The 19,414-nt window shown below is 38.0% G+C and overlaps 1 protein-coding gene across 6 annotated transcripts in view; it reads left to right on the top strand.

Annotated features, from left to right (window-relative positions):
* The window catches only part of NADK2 (NAD kinase 2, mitochondrial), a 76,626-nt gene extending 62,660 nt beyond the window's left edge, over positions 1 to 13,966 (top strand). For 2 of the 6 annotated variants that reach the window (XR_011645590.1, XR_011645584.1), the window contains 2 exons: positions 11,821 to 12,851; positions 12,909 to 13,966. Coding sequence is in view for 3 of the 6 variants with exons in the window: in XM_004453325.3 (XP_004453382.2) it covers positions 11,821 to 11,959 (139 nt within the window). In the remaining 3 variants the exon portion in view is untranslated. Of the gene's footprint in view, positions 1 to 8,223; positions 8,268 to 11,820 lie in introns of all 6 variants that reach the window. The other 4 variants (XM_004453325.3, XM_004453324.3, XM_071207782.1 and 1 more) reach the window with 3 other exon arrangements.
* Positions 13,967 to 19,414: the final 5,448 nt, after the last annotated feature.

Raw genomic sequence — 19,414 nt, 5'->3', positions numbered from 1 at the left:
GCAATAAAATGACAATTCCCATTTGCTTAGAACTCTGAAAGATGGTAGAGATTGGAGAAGGACTCTGTGAATGCTAAATTGAAGAGAGAGAAAAACATAGGAAACTTCTGCCCTGGACTAGTCAGTCTACTCCCTCTCTCTCACTGGGTCTCTTGCAGTGTGGGGAGTTGCTCAGAGGCAGCGACTCAGATCAGCAGTGATACCACCCCACGCATATCCAAGCACAGGGACCCAAGTCCACAGAGACCCTGGAAGGAACACAAGCTGTTGAGGAATGCTGCATACAAAAAGGCCCCACGAGAAAGAAAAAAAAAAGACTTCAGTAAAGCTGTGGCTGAAAAGTGCTTCACTGAATCAGTCTAGTTTTTATTGCCTGGACCACCTAAATGCATAATGGACCTTTCTGGAGTGACCCACCATTCTGGATTGACACCCTCTGGCTCCCCAGGGTAGGATACCCTAACAGGAAAGAAACAAAAAAAGGGAGGGGGTTAAACTGAACTGCTATAAGACAGGAGGGTCGTAGACCTGAAAAGAGTAAGGAAAATGGAGCTTAAGTGAGAGAGATAATTTATATGCGTCATAGGAGCTGGGGAGAAAATCCAGCACAAACACAAACAGAGTAGATTAAGATTCCCAGAGATGGAATAGAGGAAAGGAAGTTTTCTCTTGGAGATGAAACCCTCCAGTTACACAAAAAGTACAATTTTAAGAAGTATACTACTTTTTAAGGGTAAGAAACAGATGAAGAAGAGCTGAGAAAATTGGATTAGTTTTACCTAGGTTATTCCAAAGGTCTAGAATAAGTTGGATCAAGTGTTAAAGAAGAGCCTTAACAAAGCCAATTAGCAATAAAACCCTAGACAAGAGGAAGAAACTGACCTCTAGAGTTGCCTCATCAGGATAATCAGATGCCTAGACACCAGCAAAAAATTACATGCCATACTAAGAAACAGAAATGTATGGCTCAATCAAAGGAACAAATTAAAACTTCAGAGAAGCCACAGGATTTGGCTAATCAAAGAAATTCAAACAAATTTCCTAAATCAATTCAAGTACATTAAGTAAAATATGTTTAAAGGGATAAAGCCTACTAAGAAGAATATGTGTGAGCATAAAGAATAATTTGAACGTATAAAAAACATAAATTATGGGGATGAAAGGCACAATAGTAGAGATTAAAATACACTAGAGGCACACAAGAACAGATTTGAATAGGCAGAAGAAAGGGTCAACAAACTGAAGGCAGGACATTTGAAATCAAAGAAGAATAGATAGAGAAAAGAATGGAAAAATTAAGCAGTGTTTCTCAGTGATTTGAATGACAGCACAAAGCCTGCAAACACATGAGTCACAGGTGTCCCGGAAGAAGAGAAGGGGAAAGGGGCAGAAAGAACATTTGAGGAAATAAAGGCCTAAAATTTCCCAACTCAAAAAAGCATAAAAATACATGTCCAAGAAGCACAACATATGCCAAACAGAACAAATCCTAATAGACCTACTCTAAGAAACACACTCATTAGAATGTCAAATATTAAAAATAGGAGAGAATTCTGAAAGCAGAAAGAAAAAAGTGATTTGTTACTTACAGCGGATCCTCATTAAGACTAAGTGCCAGTTTCTCATCAGAAACCAAGGAGGTGAGAAAGCAGTGGTACATTTAATGTACTGAAAGATACAGCTAAAAATTCTTTACTGGCAAAACTGTCCATCAAAAATGGAGAGAAAATAAATTATTCACAGATAAACAGAAACTGAGATAGTTCATCAACAAGAAACCTAGCCTGTAAGAATTACTATGTGGAGTTCTGCTGGTTGAAAGGAAAAGATAGGAGGGAGTAGCTTAGAATACTGTGAAAAAAACGAAGGTTCTTAATATGGGTAGCTAAAAGGGTAAATTCAAAATCCAATAGTACTTTGTCCTCAATATACTACTCTCCTCTTTAATTCTTATAAGAGTCAGAATACAACTGAACAAGAAAAAGGCATAGTTCCTGATAATGTACATGCAAAATATAAAGTGGTCAAGTGGAACAAAAACAACATAAGGAGAGGAAACAGTGATATGGGAGCAAAGAACATGTATGCTATTGAGGCTAAGTTGGTAACTTTACAAACTAGTAGGGTATAGATGTAGGTTATATAATATAAACCCCAGGTTAACCACAAAGAACTGGGGAGTGGGTGTAGCTCAGTGGTTGAGCATCTGCTTCCCATGTACAGGACAGGGTCCTGTGTTCAATTCCCAGTACCACCTTAAAAAAATTTAGACACACACACAGACATACATATAGAAATGAGGAATGGATCAGTCAGATATATTACAAAAGATTAACTGTACAGAAAAGGAGGTTGCAAAAAGGAAAAGAGAGACAAAAAGAAAAAGATATGACATATAAAACCCAAAAAGATAGACATATAAAAACCAAAGGACAAAATGGCTGAAGTAAGTAGTACCTTTATAGTAATAACAATGAATTTTAATGGATTAAACTCCCCAATCAAAACACAGAATATCAGAATGATTTTATTTTTAAAAAGCATGATCCAGCTATTTGTTGTTTATAAGAAACTCCCCTTAGTCCAAAGATACAAATAGGTTGAAAGTGAAAGATTGGAAAAAGATATACCTTGCAAATAGTAACCAAAAAAGAGCTGGGGTAGTTATACTAAAATCAGACAAAATAGACTTTAAGTCAAACGCTGTTATAAGAGACATGTGAGGATACTCTATGTTAATAAAATGGGTAATCAACCAAGAAGAAATAAAAATCATAAATATTTATGCACCTAATCACAATCCCTCAAAATATATGAGGTGCAAACGCTGACAAAACTAAAGGGAGAAATAGGTATCTCTACAGTAGTAGTTGGAGACTTCAGTACAGTTCCCTCATCAATAGAAAATCTAGGAAGAAGAGAAACAGAACTTGTATAATATAAATGAACCTTATCAAACAGACATATACAGAACATTGCACCCAAAAACAGCAAGGTATACATTCTTCTCAAGTGTACACGGCTCATTCTCTAGGATAGACCACATGTTGAGTTATAACACAAGTCTTAGTAAACTTTGAAAAGCTGAAATTACACAAAGCATCTTCTCTAACTATAATCTTAAACAATCAGTGGGTCAAAAGAATTTGCAAGGGAAATCAGTAAATATCTTGAGACTAATGAAAAAGAAGAAAAAAACCCCACAACATATCAAAATATATGGGGCACAGTGAAGGCAGTGCTGAGAGAGAAATTTATAGCCCCATAGTGCTTACAGTAAAAAAGAAAAAGGAGCTAAAATCAAAAGACCTAACTGCATACCTGGAAGAACTAGAAAAGGAACAGTAAACTAATCCCAAAGCCAGCAGAAGGAGAGAAATAACAAGAGTTAGAGCAGAAATAAATGAAATTGAGAATAAAAAAATAATAGAATGATCAAAATAAAAAGTTCTTTGAGATCAATAAAACTGACAAACCCTTAGCTAGACTTGTGAAGGAAGAAAACAGAAGGTGCAAATAAATAAAATCAGAAATGAGAGGGGGAACATTAGTACTGACTCCACAGTAATAAAAGAGACCATAAGAGGACACTATGAACAAGTGTATGCCAACAAAATAGGCAACCCTACTGAAATGGACAAATTCCTAGAAATACAGGAACAGTCTACACTGATTTTAGAAGTAGAAGACTTCAGCTGACCAATTTCAAGTAAAAAGATTGAATCAGTCATCAAAAACCTCCCAAAAAAGTTAAGCCCAGAACCAGATGGATTCACAGGTGAATTCTTCCAATAAGAAGAAAGAACACCAGAAACCCTTCCAAAAAATTATAGAAGAGAGAACACTACCTAAGTCATTCTATGATACCAATATCACCCTAATACCAAAGCCAGGTAAAGATACTACAAGAAAAGAAAATCACAGACCAATTTCTCTTTTGAATATAGATGCAAAAATCCTCAAGAGTTTTATTCAAGGTATGCAGGGGTGTTTCAATGTAAAAAAAAAAAAACACACACAATGTAATACACCACATTAACAAAATGAAGGGAAAAAAAAAAGTACGTGATCTTATCCGTTAACACCAAAAGGCATTTGACAAAATCCAGCATGCTTTCTTGATAAAAACATTAGAGAAACAGGAATAGAAGAAAATTCCCTCAACATGATGAAAGGCAATTTGAAAAACCCATGGCTAACATCATACTCAATGGTGAAAGAGTAAAACCTTTCCGTCTAATATCAGGAATAAGACCAGAATGCCCAGTCACACCACTTACTCCACATTGTACTGGAAGTTCTAGCTAGAGCAGTAAGGCAAGAAAAAGAAAAAAGGCATCCAAATTAGAAGGGAAGAAGTAAAACTTTGACTATTTGCAGAAAACATGGTCCCTTATATAGAAAGTCCCAAAAAATCTACAATAGAGCTTACTAGGGTTAATAAATTCAACACAGTGGCAGGATACAAGCTCAACACGCAAAAATCAGTAGTGTTTCTATACATTAGTAAGGGCATTCTGAGTAAGAAAGAAAATTTCCATTTACAATAGCAACTAAAAGAATCAAATATCTAGGAATAAATTTAGCCAAGGGTGTAAAGGACTTATATAAAGAAAACTATAAAAGATTGCTGAAAGAAATCAGATAACCTATATAAATGGAAGGACATTCCATGTTTATGGATTGGGAGATTAACTATCATTAAGATGTCAGTCCTACTCAAAATGATTTATAGATTCAATGCAATCTTAATAAAAATTCCAACAGCCTTCTTTGCAGAAATAGAAAAGCCAATTACACATATTTGGAAGGGTAAATGGCCCTCATTAGCCAAAAACATCTTGAAAAGGAAGTGGAGAACTCACACTTTCTGACTTTAAAACATACTACAAAGCTACAGTGGTCAAAATAACCCAGTGTTGGCACAAGGATAGACATTGACTAATGAAATAGAATTGAGGGTTTAGAAATAGACCTCATATCTTTGGCCAATTTGTTTTGAAAGGCTGCCAAGTCCATTCAATTGGAAAAGAATAGTCTCCTCAACAAATGGTGCTGGGAGAATTGGATATCCATAAGCAAAAGAATGAAAGAGGACCCCATCTCATATCATATACAAAGATTAACTAAAAATTCATCAAAAACCTAATATAATAACCAGCACTGTAAAACTCCTATAAGAAAATGTAGGAAATCATTTTTGGCATCTTGTGTTGGGCAATGGTTTCTTGGACTTTACACCTAGAGAACAAGCAACAAAAGAAACAGTAGGTAAATGTTTGTCTCAAAATGAAAAACTTGGGTGCATTGAAAGATGTCACGGGAGCAGTTATGGTTCGAGCAGTTGTGGTTAAAGCAATTGAGCATCTGCCTCCCACATGGGAGGTCCTGGGTTTGGTTCCCAGTGCCTCCTAAAGAAGACAAACAATGAATAGACAAGTGAAAAACAATGAGCAAAAACAAATGAGCAGGGAGTGGATGTGGCTCAAGCAGGTGAGTGCCTGCTTCGCCCATGGGAGGTCCTGGGTTTGGTTTCCAGTGCCTCCTACAGAAAAAACAGACAAGCAAAAAACAAGGAACACATGAGCAAAAACAGCACACAGTGAATGCAAACAATGGGCAAAAACAGGGAAGCAGTTGTGGCTCAACTGACAGAGCATCCACCTACCATATGGAGGGACCAGGGTTCAATACCCAGGGCCTGCTGACCCATGTGGTGACCTGGTTCATGCACAGTGCTGTTGTGCACAAGGAGTGCTGTGCCACCCAGGAATGTCCCCCACATAGGGGAGCTCCACACACAAGGAGTGCGCCCTGCAAGGAAAGCTGCCCTGTGCAAAAAAAGCACAGCCCTTCCAGGAGTGGTGCCACATACACAGAGAGCTGACGTAACAAAAAAAAGCAACACAGTTTCCCAGGGCCACATGACAAGAATGCAAGTGGACACAGAAGAACATACAGCAAATGGACATAGAGGGCGGACAACTGGGGGGAAAGGGAGAGAAATAAATAAATCTTAAAAAAACGCAAAAAACAGTGGTCAAAAACAAAGCAAACAGATGAGGGAGCCGTTTTGGGGGGTGGGGAAGACGTCACAGATGTGAAAAGATAACCTCCTCAATGGAAAAAGTATTTGGAACCACACATCTGATAAGGGCTTAATAACCAGAATATTTAGTTAAACCCTACAACTCAATAATAGGAAAACAAACAACCTAATTAAAAAATGGGGGAAAGACTTGAATAGGTATTTCTCAAAAAAAAAAAGGCTGAAAAGTACATGAAAAAAACGCTCAACATCACTAGCTATTAGAGAAATGCAAATCAAAACCACAATTGTATGTCATTTCACATCCAGTAGGACGGCTAACAAAACAGAAAGCTATAAGTGTTGAAGTGAATGTGGAGAAATACGAATACTCATTCATTGCTGGGAGCAATGTAAAATGTTATACCTGCTGTGGAAGACTGTTTGGCAGTTCCTCAGGAAGCGATGTACCCAGCAATCCCACTACTAGGTATATAACCACATGAATTGAAAACAGGGGCTTGAACAAATATTTGCATACCAATGTTCATAGCGGCATTATTCACAGTTGCTAAAAGATGGACGTGTACATTAACTGATGAACAGATGAACAAAACATGGTATATGTTCTAATGCATTCAAAAACATGGATCAACCTCGAGGACATTATGTTGAGTGAAATAAACCAGACCCAGAAGGACAAATACTGTATTATCTCTTTGATATGAACTAATTATATAAGCAAACTCATAGAGTTGGAATCTAGAATATAGGTTATTAGGGAATCGATAGGGATTAGAGATGAGGGATTTGTACAAAATTTCTGTTTAGGTTGATTGTAAAGGTTTGGAAATGGATGGTGGTATGTAGCACATTATTGTTTGGGTAATAAACAGCACTAAATTATATAGGTGAATATGGTTAAAATGGGAAACTTTAGATTGTATATGATACTGGAATATGTTAATAAAAGATAAAACATAAGACTGTATAACAGTAAACCCATTTTGTAGATGATGGACTATAGTAGTACAAGTATAAGAATGCTCTTTCATGAATTATAACAAGTATATGACATTAATACAGGTGATAATAGTATGGTATATGAAAAAAATACACCTAGTATAAACTATTGATGATAGTTAATAGTACCATTTTAATAATTTTTCATCAATTATAACAAAGATAACTACTGTTAAAAAGTTAGTATAATTACAAAAAAGTGCTATCATCAATTGTAACAAATGTTTCACACCAATGCAATGTGTTGGTAGTGGGGTGGTGTATAGGAATCCTGTATTTTATGCATGATTGGTCAGTTTTTTCCTTTCAACCTGCAGAACTCCCCTTAATATTTTTTGAAGAGAACTCTTGTTCACAAACTCTCTCAACTTCTGTATATCTGTAAATATTTTGAACTCTCCCTCATTTTTGAATGCCAGCTTTGCTGGATACAGAATTCTTGGCTGAGAGGTTTTTTTCTTTTAGCACCTGCACTGTGTCACACCACTGCCTTCTCACCTCCCTGGTTTAGATGAGAAATCAGCACTTAATCCTGCCAAGCTTCCCTGATACATAATGGATCTCTTTTCTCTTGTTTTTAGAATTCTTTCCTTGTCTTGAGCATTTGACAATTTGATAAGTTTGTGTCTTGGGGTAGGACTGTTAGGATTATACTGTTTGGAGTTGCTTCATTCCCTGGACATGTATTATACATCCATATCTCTCATAAGAGTTGGGAAATTTTCAGCCATTATTTCCTCCAACATTCCTTCTGCCCCCCTTTCCTTTCTCTTTTCCCTCTGGGATGCCTATAATGCATGTTTGTGCATTTTGTGTTGTCATTCAGTTCCCTGAGTTCCTGATGAATTTTTTCTATTTTTTATGTGTTATACTGTCTTTGTGATTTCACATGTTTTATTTTCAACATCACTAGTTCTTTTCTCTGCCTGTTCAAAAATGCTGTTACATGCTTCCAGCGTATTTTTAATTTCTTGCATTGTGCCTTTCATCACTATCAGATCTGCTCTTTTTATGTATGTTTATGATTTTTTCCGTATGTTTCCCCAGTGTCTTTTTTTTTTAAACTGGGACCTTGTATGTGGGAAGCCAGCGTTTAACCACTGAGCCACTTTGGCTCCCCTGAGTTGGTTTTTTCATTTGTTTGCTCGTTGTTTGTTTTTTTTGTTTTTCAGGAGCCACCAGGAACCAAACCCAGGATTTCCCATGTGTGAAGCAGGTGCTCAACCACTTGAGCCACATCCATTCCCACCCCAGTGTCTTCTTAATATTCTGTATCTCTTCCTTCACTTCATTAAGTTGGTTCATATTGTTTGGACATCCTTGATTAGTTGCTCCACATTCCGCCTCCTGCTTTTTAGTTTGTTCATTAGACTGAGCCATGTCTTCCTTTTTAGTATGACTTGCAGTTTTTTACTGGTGTATAGGCATCTGTTTATCTTGATGGGCTTATCCAGTTGGTTAGTTTCTCTTTCTACTCTAGGGTTTTATTTCATTTTGTTAAAGGTCCTCTTGGACACTTGCTTCCACTTATTCTGTATCCTTGTAGTTTCATGTTAAGACCATAAAAAAGGAAACGGACTTGGCCCAGTGGTTAGGGTGTCCGTCTACCACATGGGAGGTCCATGGTTCAAACCCCGGGCCTCCTTGACCCATGTGGAGCTGGCCCATGCACAGTGCTGATGCACGCAAGGAGTGCTGTGCCACGCAGGGGTGTCCCCGCGTAGGGGAGCCCCACGCGCAAGGAGTGCGCCCTGTAAGGAGAGCCGCCCAGCGCGAAAGAAAGTGCAGCCTGCCCAGGAATGGCGCCGCCCACACTTCCCGTGCCGCTGACGACAACAGAAGTGGACAAAGAAACAAGACGCAGCAAATAGACACCAAGAACAGACAACCAGGGGAGGGGGGAAATTAAATAAATAAATCTTTAAAAAAAAAAAAAAAAGGAAAGAGAAAAGAAGAGAAAAAGAATACATTGTTTTTTTAAAAAAAGGGTGGAAAAGAAACCATAAAAGAGCCAGGAGAAAAGTAAGTAAGAATGAAAAATAATAATAATAATAATGAGAATAAGAATAAAAAGGTGGAGGAAAGAAAAAAAAACAGGAAAAAATAAAAGACTGGAAAAATGAAAAGAGAAGAAAGAAAATGAAGATCAAACAAGAGAAGGTGGGATGAAAGAGAAGCAAAAGAAGAGGTAAAATGAAAGAAAAATAAGGGGGAAAACAGAAACATGGGGAAAAACACACAAAACAGGCCTCTCAAGCCACTAGCAACTGTCTCAGGTTACCAGAGCTTACCAGTCAATCACCCTGAGGCCTGCCCTATGCAGGTGAGGTACCTGGATGGGTGCACGGGGGCGGGGGGGGGGGGGGAATAGAAAATATAAAAAAATTTTAAAACCTAGGAAAAAAATCACAGTCTAACTTTCCTGTCACAAGGCTGCTTGTCCACAGCTCCACTTTCCCCAGGGAGCCAGATGGGTGCCTGACAACTCCCTGGATTGCTCTCTGCTCCTCCGGGTAGGTTGGGCACCTGAGAGCTCACAGGCTGCCTCTCACCTGGGCTGTTTGACACCTGTCAACCCACCCCCTTACTGACCAATTCCTCTCTCTCCAGGGTAAGTGTGTGTGACAGCTTACCTGATCAACTCCCCCGGCCCCCTCCCTGGAGCTGCTTCAGCACCCCCTGGTATCTTTCCTTTTCCCACATACTGTTTGGGATCCAGCCTGCCTGCCCTAATTCCCACACCCCTCACTCTTCTCCCTCTTCTCCCCTCTGAGCCAGCTAGGTGAACGTCCCCTCACCCGTTTTTCCCACAGTTCCCCACCTCAAGAGTCTGCTGGGCACTGGGATGCTCTGCTGGTTGCCTGGTGGCTTTCCTCAGAGCTAGCTGAGCACTGGTCTTCCAGCCAAATCACTTCCCAGGCTTCCCTCTCTGAGACGGCTGGGTGCTGGCTTGCCTGCCCTATCTCCCCCTGCTTACCGCTCCTCTAGCCAGTTGAGTTCTCCACGCCCCCTCATCGCCCGGCTGCCCTCTCTGATTGCCCCCAGGATACCCTGGCTTCCCTTCAGCCAGGTAATCCTGCCTGCCTTCCTGCAGTTTCTGGAGGAGTGCAGCCTGCTGTTCCCTACTCTGCCATTTTGGATCTCCTCTCTGATTGGTCTGTAAACCTGCATCTTGTCTAATAAACAAGAAAATAAATAAAAAATTACTATAAATACCACACCCACCCACCAGAATGGCTAAAATACCAGGTGTAGGCAAGGAGGTGGAACAACTGGAGCTCTCATACACTACTGTTAGGAATATATAGTATGAAAAATTGTTTGGCAATTACTTATTCATTTCCTAGGGCTGCTATAACAAAATACCACAAACTGGCTTAAAAGAACAGAAATTTATTCTCTTACAGTCCTGGAGGCTAGGATATATACTGGCTCCCTCTTGCTCTAGGGAAGAAATCTTCCTTGCCCCGTTCAAGGTTTTGGTAATGAGTGGCCATCCTTGGTATTTTTTGTCTTGTAGCTGCACCACTCCAATTTCTGCTATTTCTTCACATAGCCTTCTTCCCTCTGTGCCTCTAAATATCCTTCTGTTTATAAGTATACCAGTCACTGGATTTATGGTCCACCCTATTCCAGTATGGCTTCATCTTAAGTTGATTACATCTAAGACACTTTCCAAATAAGGTCACATTCACAGGTACCAGGTGGGCATGAAGTTGGAAGGGGGCATTACTCATTCCAGTAATCTACTAAAAGCTGATCATAGCATACACTACGACCCAGTAATTCAGCTTCTAGTTATATACCCAATAGAAATGTATACATGTGTTCACCAGAAGACATGTTCAGAATTTTCCCAGCAGCACTACTCCCAATAGCCAAAAGCCAAATTTCCATGTGCAGTAGAATAGATACATGTTCAAACAATGGAATACTATGTACAATGAAAATGGACAAACTACTGCTACATGCAATAACACAAATGAATTTCACAAACATACTGTTGAGCAAAGGAAGCCAAAGAGTAGCCCTGTGTTCTTCCATTTACATAAAACTCAAGAACAGACAAAGTTCTTACTTTGATTGTCATTGAGATCAGGATAGTGGTTATGCTTGGGAAAGAAGGCAAGGGTAGTCACTGAAAAGCAGGGAGCTTCCAGGGTGCTGGGTAACTTTCTATTCCTGATTTGAGTGATGATCATTCACATGTGTTCATTGAGCTGTACACTAATGATTTGTGTCTCTTCTATGTATGTATTTTACTTAAATACAAATTTTACATGAAAATGTTCCTGCTCAGTATTTAAAATAATTATAATTCTTTTAACATTCAGTTATATAACAATTGCCTTTCCATTAAGGCTGAACTTGGTCACTGATAAACGTTTGGGTAAATGATTATTCTTAACATTTAAATTTTTGAAACTTAGAAAGTATACCTATATATTTAAATAGTCACTGTTTAACCAAAGGATAACTGGAATTTTAAAAGGACAAATGATCTAATTTATATAAAAATTCAAAAAAAAAAAAATATGGAGGTGGATGTGGCTCAGGTAATTGTGCTCCCATCCACCATGTGGGAGGTCCTGGGTTCAATTCCTAGGGCCTCCTGGTGGAAGGCAAGCTGGCTTGTGCCACCGCAGAGAGCTGATGGCAGACAATGCAAACAACAAGAGGGGTAGAATAAATATTAACAACAGTTTGTTTTAAAAAAAGATACAGGATTAAGAAAAATGCTAATGAACAAAATGTTTCTTTCTCTTTAGGGTTTGTGTTCGTTCTCGTTGCTGGGATGCCTGTATGGTTGTGGATGGGGGAACTTCTTTTGAGTTCAATGATGGAGCAATTGCTTCAATGATGATCAATAAAGAAGATGAACTCCGAACTGTGCTACTGGAACACTGAAGGATTTCCTGAGATGACAAATCTTGATTACCAGAAAAATATGTTTATTGTAGAAACAGACTATAAGTCATAAAGCTACATTTTTGGTTATTGTTAAGATTTGTCCCTGGGCTCAAAGGGAACTGAGAAAGTGCGGTTTGTGTTACTCTTCTATTGAATTCTGATGGAAAAGATGTTCCTTATATTAGGAAATAGATGAATTAAACTGATTAGGATTAATACCAGTGAAATTTCTATATTGTTTACAATTTGCAACCAAGAGTGCTGGTAAATTTAGAGAGGTAGGCTTAAATAAAGGATTAAATGTTTAGTATTTGAAATTTAACTGTACAAGATTTTTTTTTTTCCTTCCCCTTAGTTTTCTAGAATTGGTCAGACCAAACACATATCATTTGATTAGTGCTTATCTTTTATAGTACCTAAGAGCAAACTAAAAAAAATTTTTGATGATTATGGAGAATTTTGATAAATCCTAACATTGACCTAATTGAAATAGATAACTGTGTTTCCATTATGTGCTAAGAATTTTCTAATTTCAAAGCACAGTGATGCTATGACTCTTTAATTTAATTGAAAATTTAAAATTTTCAATCATTTTTGAAGTTATTTGTAGATGAATGTTTTCATTTAACTGATTCTAATTCAAGTTGATTTCTGTGGTGGGTAAAATACATATATCTGGATGAAATCATGTTGTTACATATATATTAAAAACACAATAGCTATTTTAAGTCATATGCAATGATTTTGTTTTGTTTTGATGTGAGTCTAATAGGTTGCTTCCATTTTTTAAAAACTCCCTGACTAAAAGGACTAAAAGGATAAATTGGCTAGACATGTTCTATTAGGAGTTCGGTAAAAGAAAACCTTTATAAAGTATTTTCATTTAATGGTAGGAGTATTGTCAGAAAGAAAATGGATTCTGTGGTAACTATGCAAAATATATTAGTTTTGGAATTGCCTTATTTAATATTGTGATAGTTTTCACTTAGCGGCTTTGGTAAAAATATTATGGCTTTGTTTTTATTCTCATTATCAATCAGTGAATTCCTTTATTTTTGGATGAAATTATTTTAATCCAATTCTCAATCTACTTATTATAAGTAATCCCGGAATTTTCACAAAAAATTCTTATTGTTGCATAAAGAAAAGGTTGATATTCTCATGCCATTTATTCAAAGTTTATCTGTTTTTTTTCACTTGCTGGTGGAAACTTTTGTTCAATCATTGACAGGTTTTATTGAACACTCACTCTGTGCCATGTTTTATAACAGGTGCTGGATATCAATGGCTGAAACAGACATTCTATCCTTATAAAACTTGAGTCTAGTGCACTCAGAAGTATATACTGTGAAAGCTAGGCTATATGTTCAAATTGAGCGCTCCTAGTTTTGACATTTAACATGTTATCAAATTTTTTACATAAATGTTAGTATAGAAAGGTAATCCAGGATTTGTTGAATATCCAAAAGAATCTGTTGCTCTTTTCTTAGTTTAGCGTCATCTACCAAAAGACTCATAGCAAAGAATTTTTATCATGATGCATGAGGTTGAAATACAATACAAATTAGTGTTTTCCCAGAGATGGCTCTAGTTTCTGGTTTGATTTTAAAATGATATACTTAGACTATTACTTTATAATAAAGAAGTGAAATTCTATATGTGGAAACCACCCTGACAGGTTTAACTACTTTACTTGGGGGAAAAAAAAAAAAAGCCAACTCCAGCTTTATATCTCAAGGAAATCTGATTGTTCAAAATAATACCCATAGCTCTGTTAAAATGTGTAGGTAACTCGCTGTGTAAAATTGTTTATAAGCCATACTTTAAAAGTCTTAGTAATATTTAATGTGCTATATTTGCCATGTAACTGCTAAAATTTCTGCTGTGGTGGGGATTTATTTGTAAGATAATGAGAGGCAAAGTATGTCAGAGTAGCAAAATGTTTTTATGAATGAGCTAACCTTTTAATGGCAACTATATGTGAATAAAATTAAGCTATTGTTATCTCTTCTTTTTTACCTTTTTATTTCCCTTAACTCTTGGAGGTCATTATTTGAAAACCTGATTTTCAAAAAAGTGTTACATTTCAAAAAATCCTTTCCCCAACTGCTGCCACGGCTATGTGTTGTTCTGTGACCTGTTGACCTTTAATTCACTGCTAATATTTGGCACAGGGTCGATTTTCAAAAATATATATAATCAGAGGGTGGCAAAAGTAGACTCTCCAGATAATTTTGACTTAATACTTAAAAAAAAAAATTTAAATACTTTAGATTACATAAATTTCACATAAAAAATATAGGGGATTCTCATATGCCCTACTCACTACCCCTCTCACACTTTCCCATATTAACATCCTTCATTAGTGTGGTACATTTATTACAATTGGTGAACACATATTGGAGCATTGCCACTAAGCATGGATTATAGTTTACACTCTGTCCCACACAATTTTGTAAGTTATGACAATAAAAACAATGGCCTATATATCATCATTGCAACATCATTCAGGACAATTCCAATGTCTTGAAAATGCCCCCATATTACACCTGTTTTCCCTTCTCTCTCCCCTCAGAACATCTAGTGGCCACTGCTTCCACATCAATGAAAAACATTCTTCCATTGCTAGAATAACAATAAATCAATAAATCTATAGTAGAATAACAGTATGTCTACTCTAGTTCATTGTTCATTCCCCAATCCTGAGTATTCTGGGATGGTGATACCCACTCTGCCTCTAATTGAGAGGGGTCTTAGATCCCATGGGGCAGACGGATGGCACTATCTTGCTTGCAATTGCAGACTCTGTCTTCCTTGGGATGGGTGTTGTCCATCATTATTTCCTTGTTAGTTGTCCTGGGTGAGTTCAGTGAAATGAAGAGTAGGTGTTGCAACTCTGTTGAGATTCAGGGCCCAACTGATACGTGGACATCTGGAAGATTTGTCTCTTGGACATACACCTATCAACTCTAGTAACTGTGGATTCAAATAGAAGGGGCAGAAGAACCATGTGTAGGGAACCCACAACTGAATCTAACTCTGTCAAACTGGGGAGCGTAAATTCCAAAGTAGGGTCCACTGGCAGGGCACCAATTTCCTGAGCTGTCTGCCCTGCCTAAGTGTCTGGATGTCTCTAGAGCCGTCAGGAGACCCATTATTTGAGGCACTATTTACTGTGCCAGTCAATGAGATCCTGCTGAGATGGGCATAAGTATAACATCTGGAATGACCTCCCACCTCACTTTGAAATCTCTCAGCCATAAAAACTCATTTGTATTCATCCTTTCCGCCTTTAGGTCAAGGTCTTTTTCCAGATGCATTGCTAGTTGGCACTTGGTAAGAATCCCACAGTACTTTTGATGCTACGTATATATTTATACTCATGGCCTTAGTATATCAACTCACGTTACATGTTTTCTTAAATGTATAAAAGTCTTCATGTAAAAAGGCTTTCATTGACTTCTTTTTAAATATAAAATAATGTAACCAAAAAAGCAGAAAGGTAAAACCAGTTAACACAAAATTTTTATTGAAAAATATTTGCTTGAGTTGAATATAAATTCAAGGATACAGTATATTATCGCTCAATTGTGAAAATAATGTAAATTTAGAACATAAAGCACTAAAAACTTCCATTGTGCCATTATACCATAATGTATACATCATTATCCTTAGGAATAGTATCTATTGAGACAATTGTGCAAAAAGATCACAGAGATTATGTGATATATAAAAGATACAATGAAAATATATGTGGAGGAGGGAGAGGATAAGAGTAAATGTATTAATGAACTCCTGCACTACAAATAGGAATAGTTCAAGTACTTTCTTTTACTTTTTAAAATGTAGTTTATTCTTGACCATAACATAAAAAATATCCAATAAGAAATTGGGGCATAAATCAGTGAAAAGGCCCTTTAAGTCTTGTACATAAAGGCAGTATGAAAAACTTTTTTTAAAGTGCCTTATAGGCTTTAAGATACTTTTTTTTTAGAAAATCACTGACTAAACAAGGAGTCAAAGGAAGAAAATGTAAAAGAATATTTTAAGGGAAACGGACTTGGCCCAGTGGTTAGGGCATCCGTCTACCACATAGGAGGTCTGCGATTCAAACCCGGAGCTTCCTTTACCTGTGTGGAGCTGGCCCATGCGCAGTGCTGATGCGCGCAAGGAGTGCCCTGCCACACAGGGGTGTCCCCCGCGTAGGGGAGCCCCACGCGCAAGGAGTGCGCCCCGTAAGGAGAGCCGCCCAGCGTGAAAGACAGTGCAGCCTGCCCAGGAATGGCGCCGCCCACACTTCCCTTGCCACTGACAACAACAGAAGCGAACAAAGAAACAAGACGCAGCAAATAGACACCGAGAACAGACAACCGGGGGAGGGGGAATGAAATAAATAAATAAATCTTTTAAAAAATAAATAAATAAAAGAATATTTTAAGTGTTAACTTGAATATTTTATATGATAGATAGCAAAGGCATGGGTTATAACTAATTTTGTTCATTTCTCTTAAAAAAATCAAACCAATAGTTTTAAGAAAAAAATAAAAATTTGGGCTCTTAGTAATACTGTTCAAAGAGACTGAAGACTATAATGTTTTATGCCAATAGACTATGAGTTCCTTGGGAATAGGGATTGGGTTCTGATTTGTACTTTCTCACAATGAATACTAGAGCAGTTTGATATGGTTATGAATTCCAAAAACAGATGGTGGATTATGTTTGTAATCTGATCTGTACCTAGGCATGATTATGATTAGGACATTGATCCCGTACTCCTTGGTGGATGGGGCCTCAAAGATAAAAGGCATGACAAAGGACAGAGTTAAGGGTGTTTATGATATTGGAGTTTGATGCTGAAGCTGGAGCCCTGGGGAAAGAAACAAGAGCTGTTTGCCTGATAGTCCACCAAGTCAGCTGTAGTGACTTGGTGGAGACAGGAAAAGTCTAGAGAGACTATAGGTAACCTTGTGGAGGAAACATAGGAGCTGAGCCCAGAGGAACCCAGAAAGCCTGAACTCTCACAGATGTCAGCAGCCATCTTCCTCCAACATGCGGAAATAGACTTTGATGAGGGAAGTAACTTACGCTTTATGACCTGGTAACTGTAAGCTCCTACCTCAAATAAATACCCTTTTTAACACCCAGCAGATTTCTGGTAATTTGCATCGGCACCCCTTTGGCTGACTAATACAAATACTTAAAGACTGACTTAGCTAGTGAATAAATTGAGCTTGAGGAGACACTGGGCCTGGAGAAGGCAGGACTTCGGTGTAATCAGCCACCATCTTGTCTTGCCATGTGGCAGGACGTGATAATCACCAGTAGCTGATATTGGTGAGAAAGCATCTCTAATGGTGCCTTGATTTGGACATTTCATTGGCCTCAGAACTGTTAAGATTTTCCCTTAAGAAATTCCCACTATGAAAGCCAACACATTTCTGGTAGAGTGCATTAGCAGCCCTTTAGCAAACTAAGACAGCAGTAAAGAGGAGTTTGCCTTTTTGTTTTATCAGGGTTAAGGTATCCAGTATACAGTTTTTCCGTAGTTTTCAGTCCCTGGACTACTTGTCTTTACCCAAACACTATGCACTTTCTTCCTGTGCTGTTGCTCACAGTATTCTCCACATTGTAAATCTTCAGTAAACGTTGGATTAAAATTCACGTGGATAAAAGAGATACAAGTCCTTTACCCAGAAACAAAAATTTTGTACTTGGGCCAGAATGTCGTTCATAAAATATCTCTGGAACTTGTGGATGGGGTATGGGTGAATGAGGGGTGAGGCGAGAGCAGTGAAAATAATTTTAAAAGACCACCAGACATGTGTCTCTTGATGGAACTTAATACTACCAATTAGGTATCTTCTTGCCAAAAAGGAACTCAGCTTGATAAGACCAGCCTATAGATCATGGTTTCTCAACATTGGCACTCAACATTTTGGGCCTATAATTCATTGTTGTGAGAGGCTGTCCTTGGTATTAGCAGCATCCTTCGCACGTCTCTAGTTGTGGAATAAGTATTTTCAGACATTACCAAATGCCTTCTGGGGAACAAAATCATCCCTGGTCTAGAACCTTTTGCTCTAGGGGACAGAGTAATTTATTAAACATTACTCCAACGATGGTATCAGTATAATCCAGAATATGGAATACAGGACAAATTACCTATTTCCTGAATAAATAAATTGCAAGGAAGAATAAATTGCAAAGAATAAGAACATGTCAGCTAAATGCAATGTGTGGACCATGCATGGAGCCTGATCATAACACACCACGTATAAGAAAACACTTGAGGGAAGTGGATTTGGCCCAGTGGTTAGGGTGTCTGCCTACTACATGGGAGATTCAAGGTTCAAACTCAGGGCCTCCTGACCTGTGCGGTGAGCTGGCCCACGTGCAGTGCTGATGCGCGCAAGGAGTGCTGTGCCACCCAGGGGTGTCCCCCACATAGGGGAGCCCCACATGCAAGGAGTGCACCCCGTAAGGAGAGCCGCCCAGCATGAAAAAAGTGTAGCCTGCCCAGGAATGGCACCACACACACAGAGAGCGGACGCAGCAAGATGACGCAACAAAAAGAGACACAGATTCCAGGTGCCGCTGACAAGAATTCAAGCAGACAAAGAACACACAGTGAATGGACACAGAGAGACAGAGAGCAGACAATGGGGGGGGCGGAATAAATTTAAAAAATAAATCTTAAAGAAAAAACCCACAAACACTTGGGAGAGTTAGGGAAATTTCGGTGCCATCCTGATATCTGATGTTTCAGAATTCAAGAGAGTCCCCATCTTTAACAGGCATACAGAAAATATTTATGAAATTATAGGGCTGGGATTAACTTCAAAATAATCTCGTGAGGAGTTGGGGAAATGAATGAGATCATGAATAAAATGAGATTGGCATGAGTTAATGATTGTTCAGACTGCATGATGGGGCTCATCATATTCTCTACTTTGGTGTATATTTGAGATTTTTCATAATTAAAAAAGAAAAAGGAGCCAGAGTAGAGATAATGTAAAAGAATCAACTGAACTGGGTGATGTTCAGGAAGAATCACATTTGAATGGATGGATTCAAAGGGAAATGAGTTCCTGAAGCCCTCTGGGCATGGAATGAACTTTCAAATCGTTTCTGAATGAGGAAGTATATACATATAGGCTGATTAATGCTGTATTGAAGAAGTTTAACAGAGCTTTATTGATAATACTTGACTCTCACATTAATCACTTGAAGCTCAAATTTGTTTTATAAAAAAGATAGTGCTTTTGCAAGCACTTTAAAGATAACAGTATTTAGCACCTTCTCAAAAAGTACTATAAACTACCATATGATTAATAGTTTGACAGCAAGCATATGAAGTAGACAGGGCAAAAAGGACTGTTTTGGGGGCTGTTTTGAGACAAATGGCTCACTATACCACATGTTTTTTAAATTTTAACCACAGAATTTAAGCAA

Source organism: Dasypus novemcinctus, chromosome 2 (genome assembly GCF_030445035.2).
Source record: "Dasypus novemcinctus isolate mDasNov1 chromosome 2, mDasNov1.1.hap2, whole genome shotgun sequence".
Lineage (NCBI taxonomy): Eukaryota > Metazoa > Chordata > Mammalia > Cingulata > Dasypodidae > Dasypus > Dasypus novemcinctus.
This window is presented reverse-complemented; position numbering and strand designations above follow the sequence as displayed.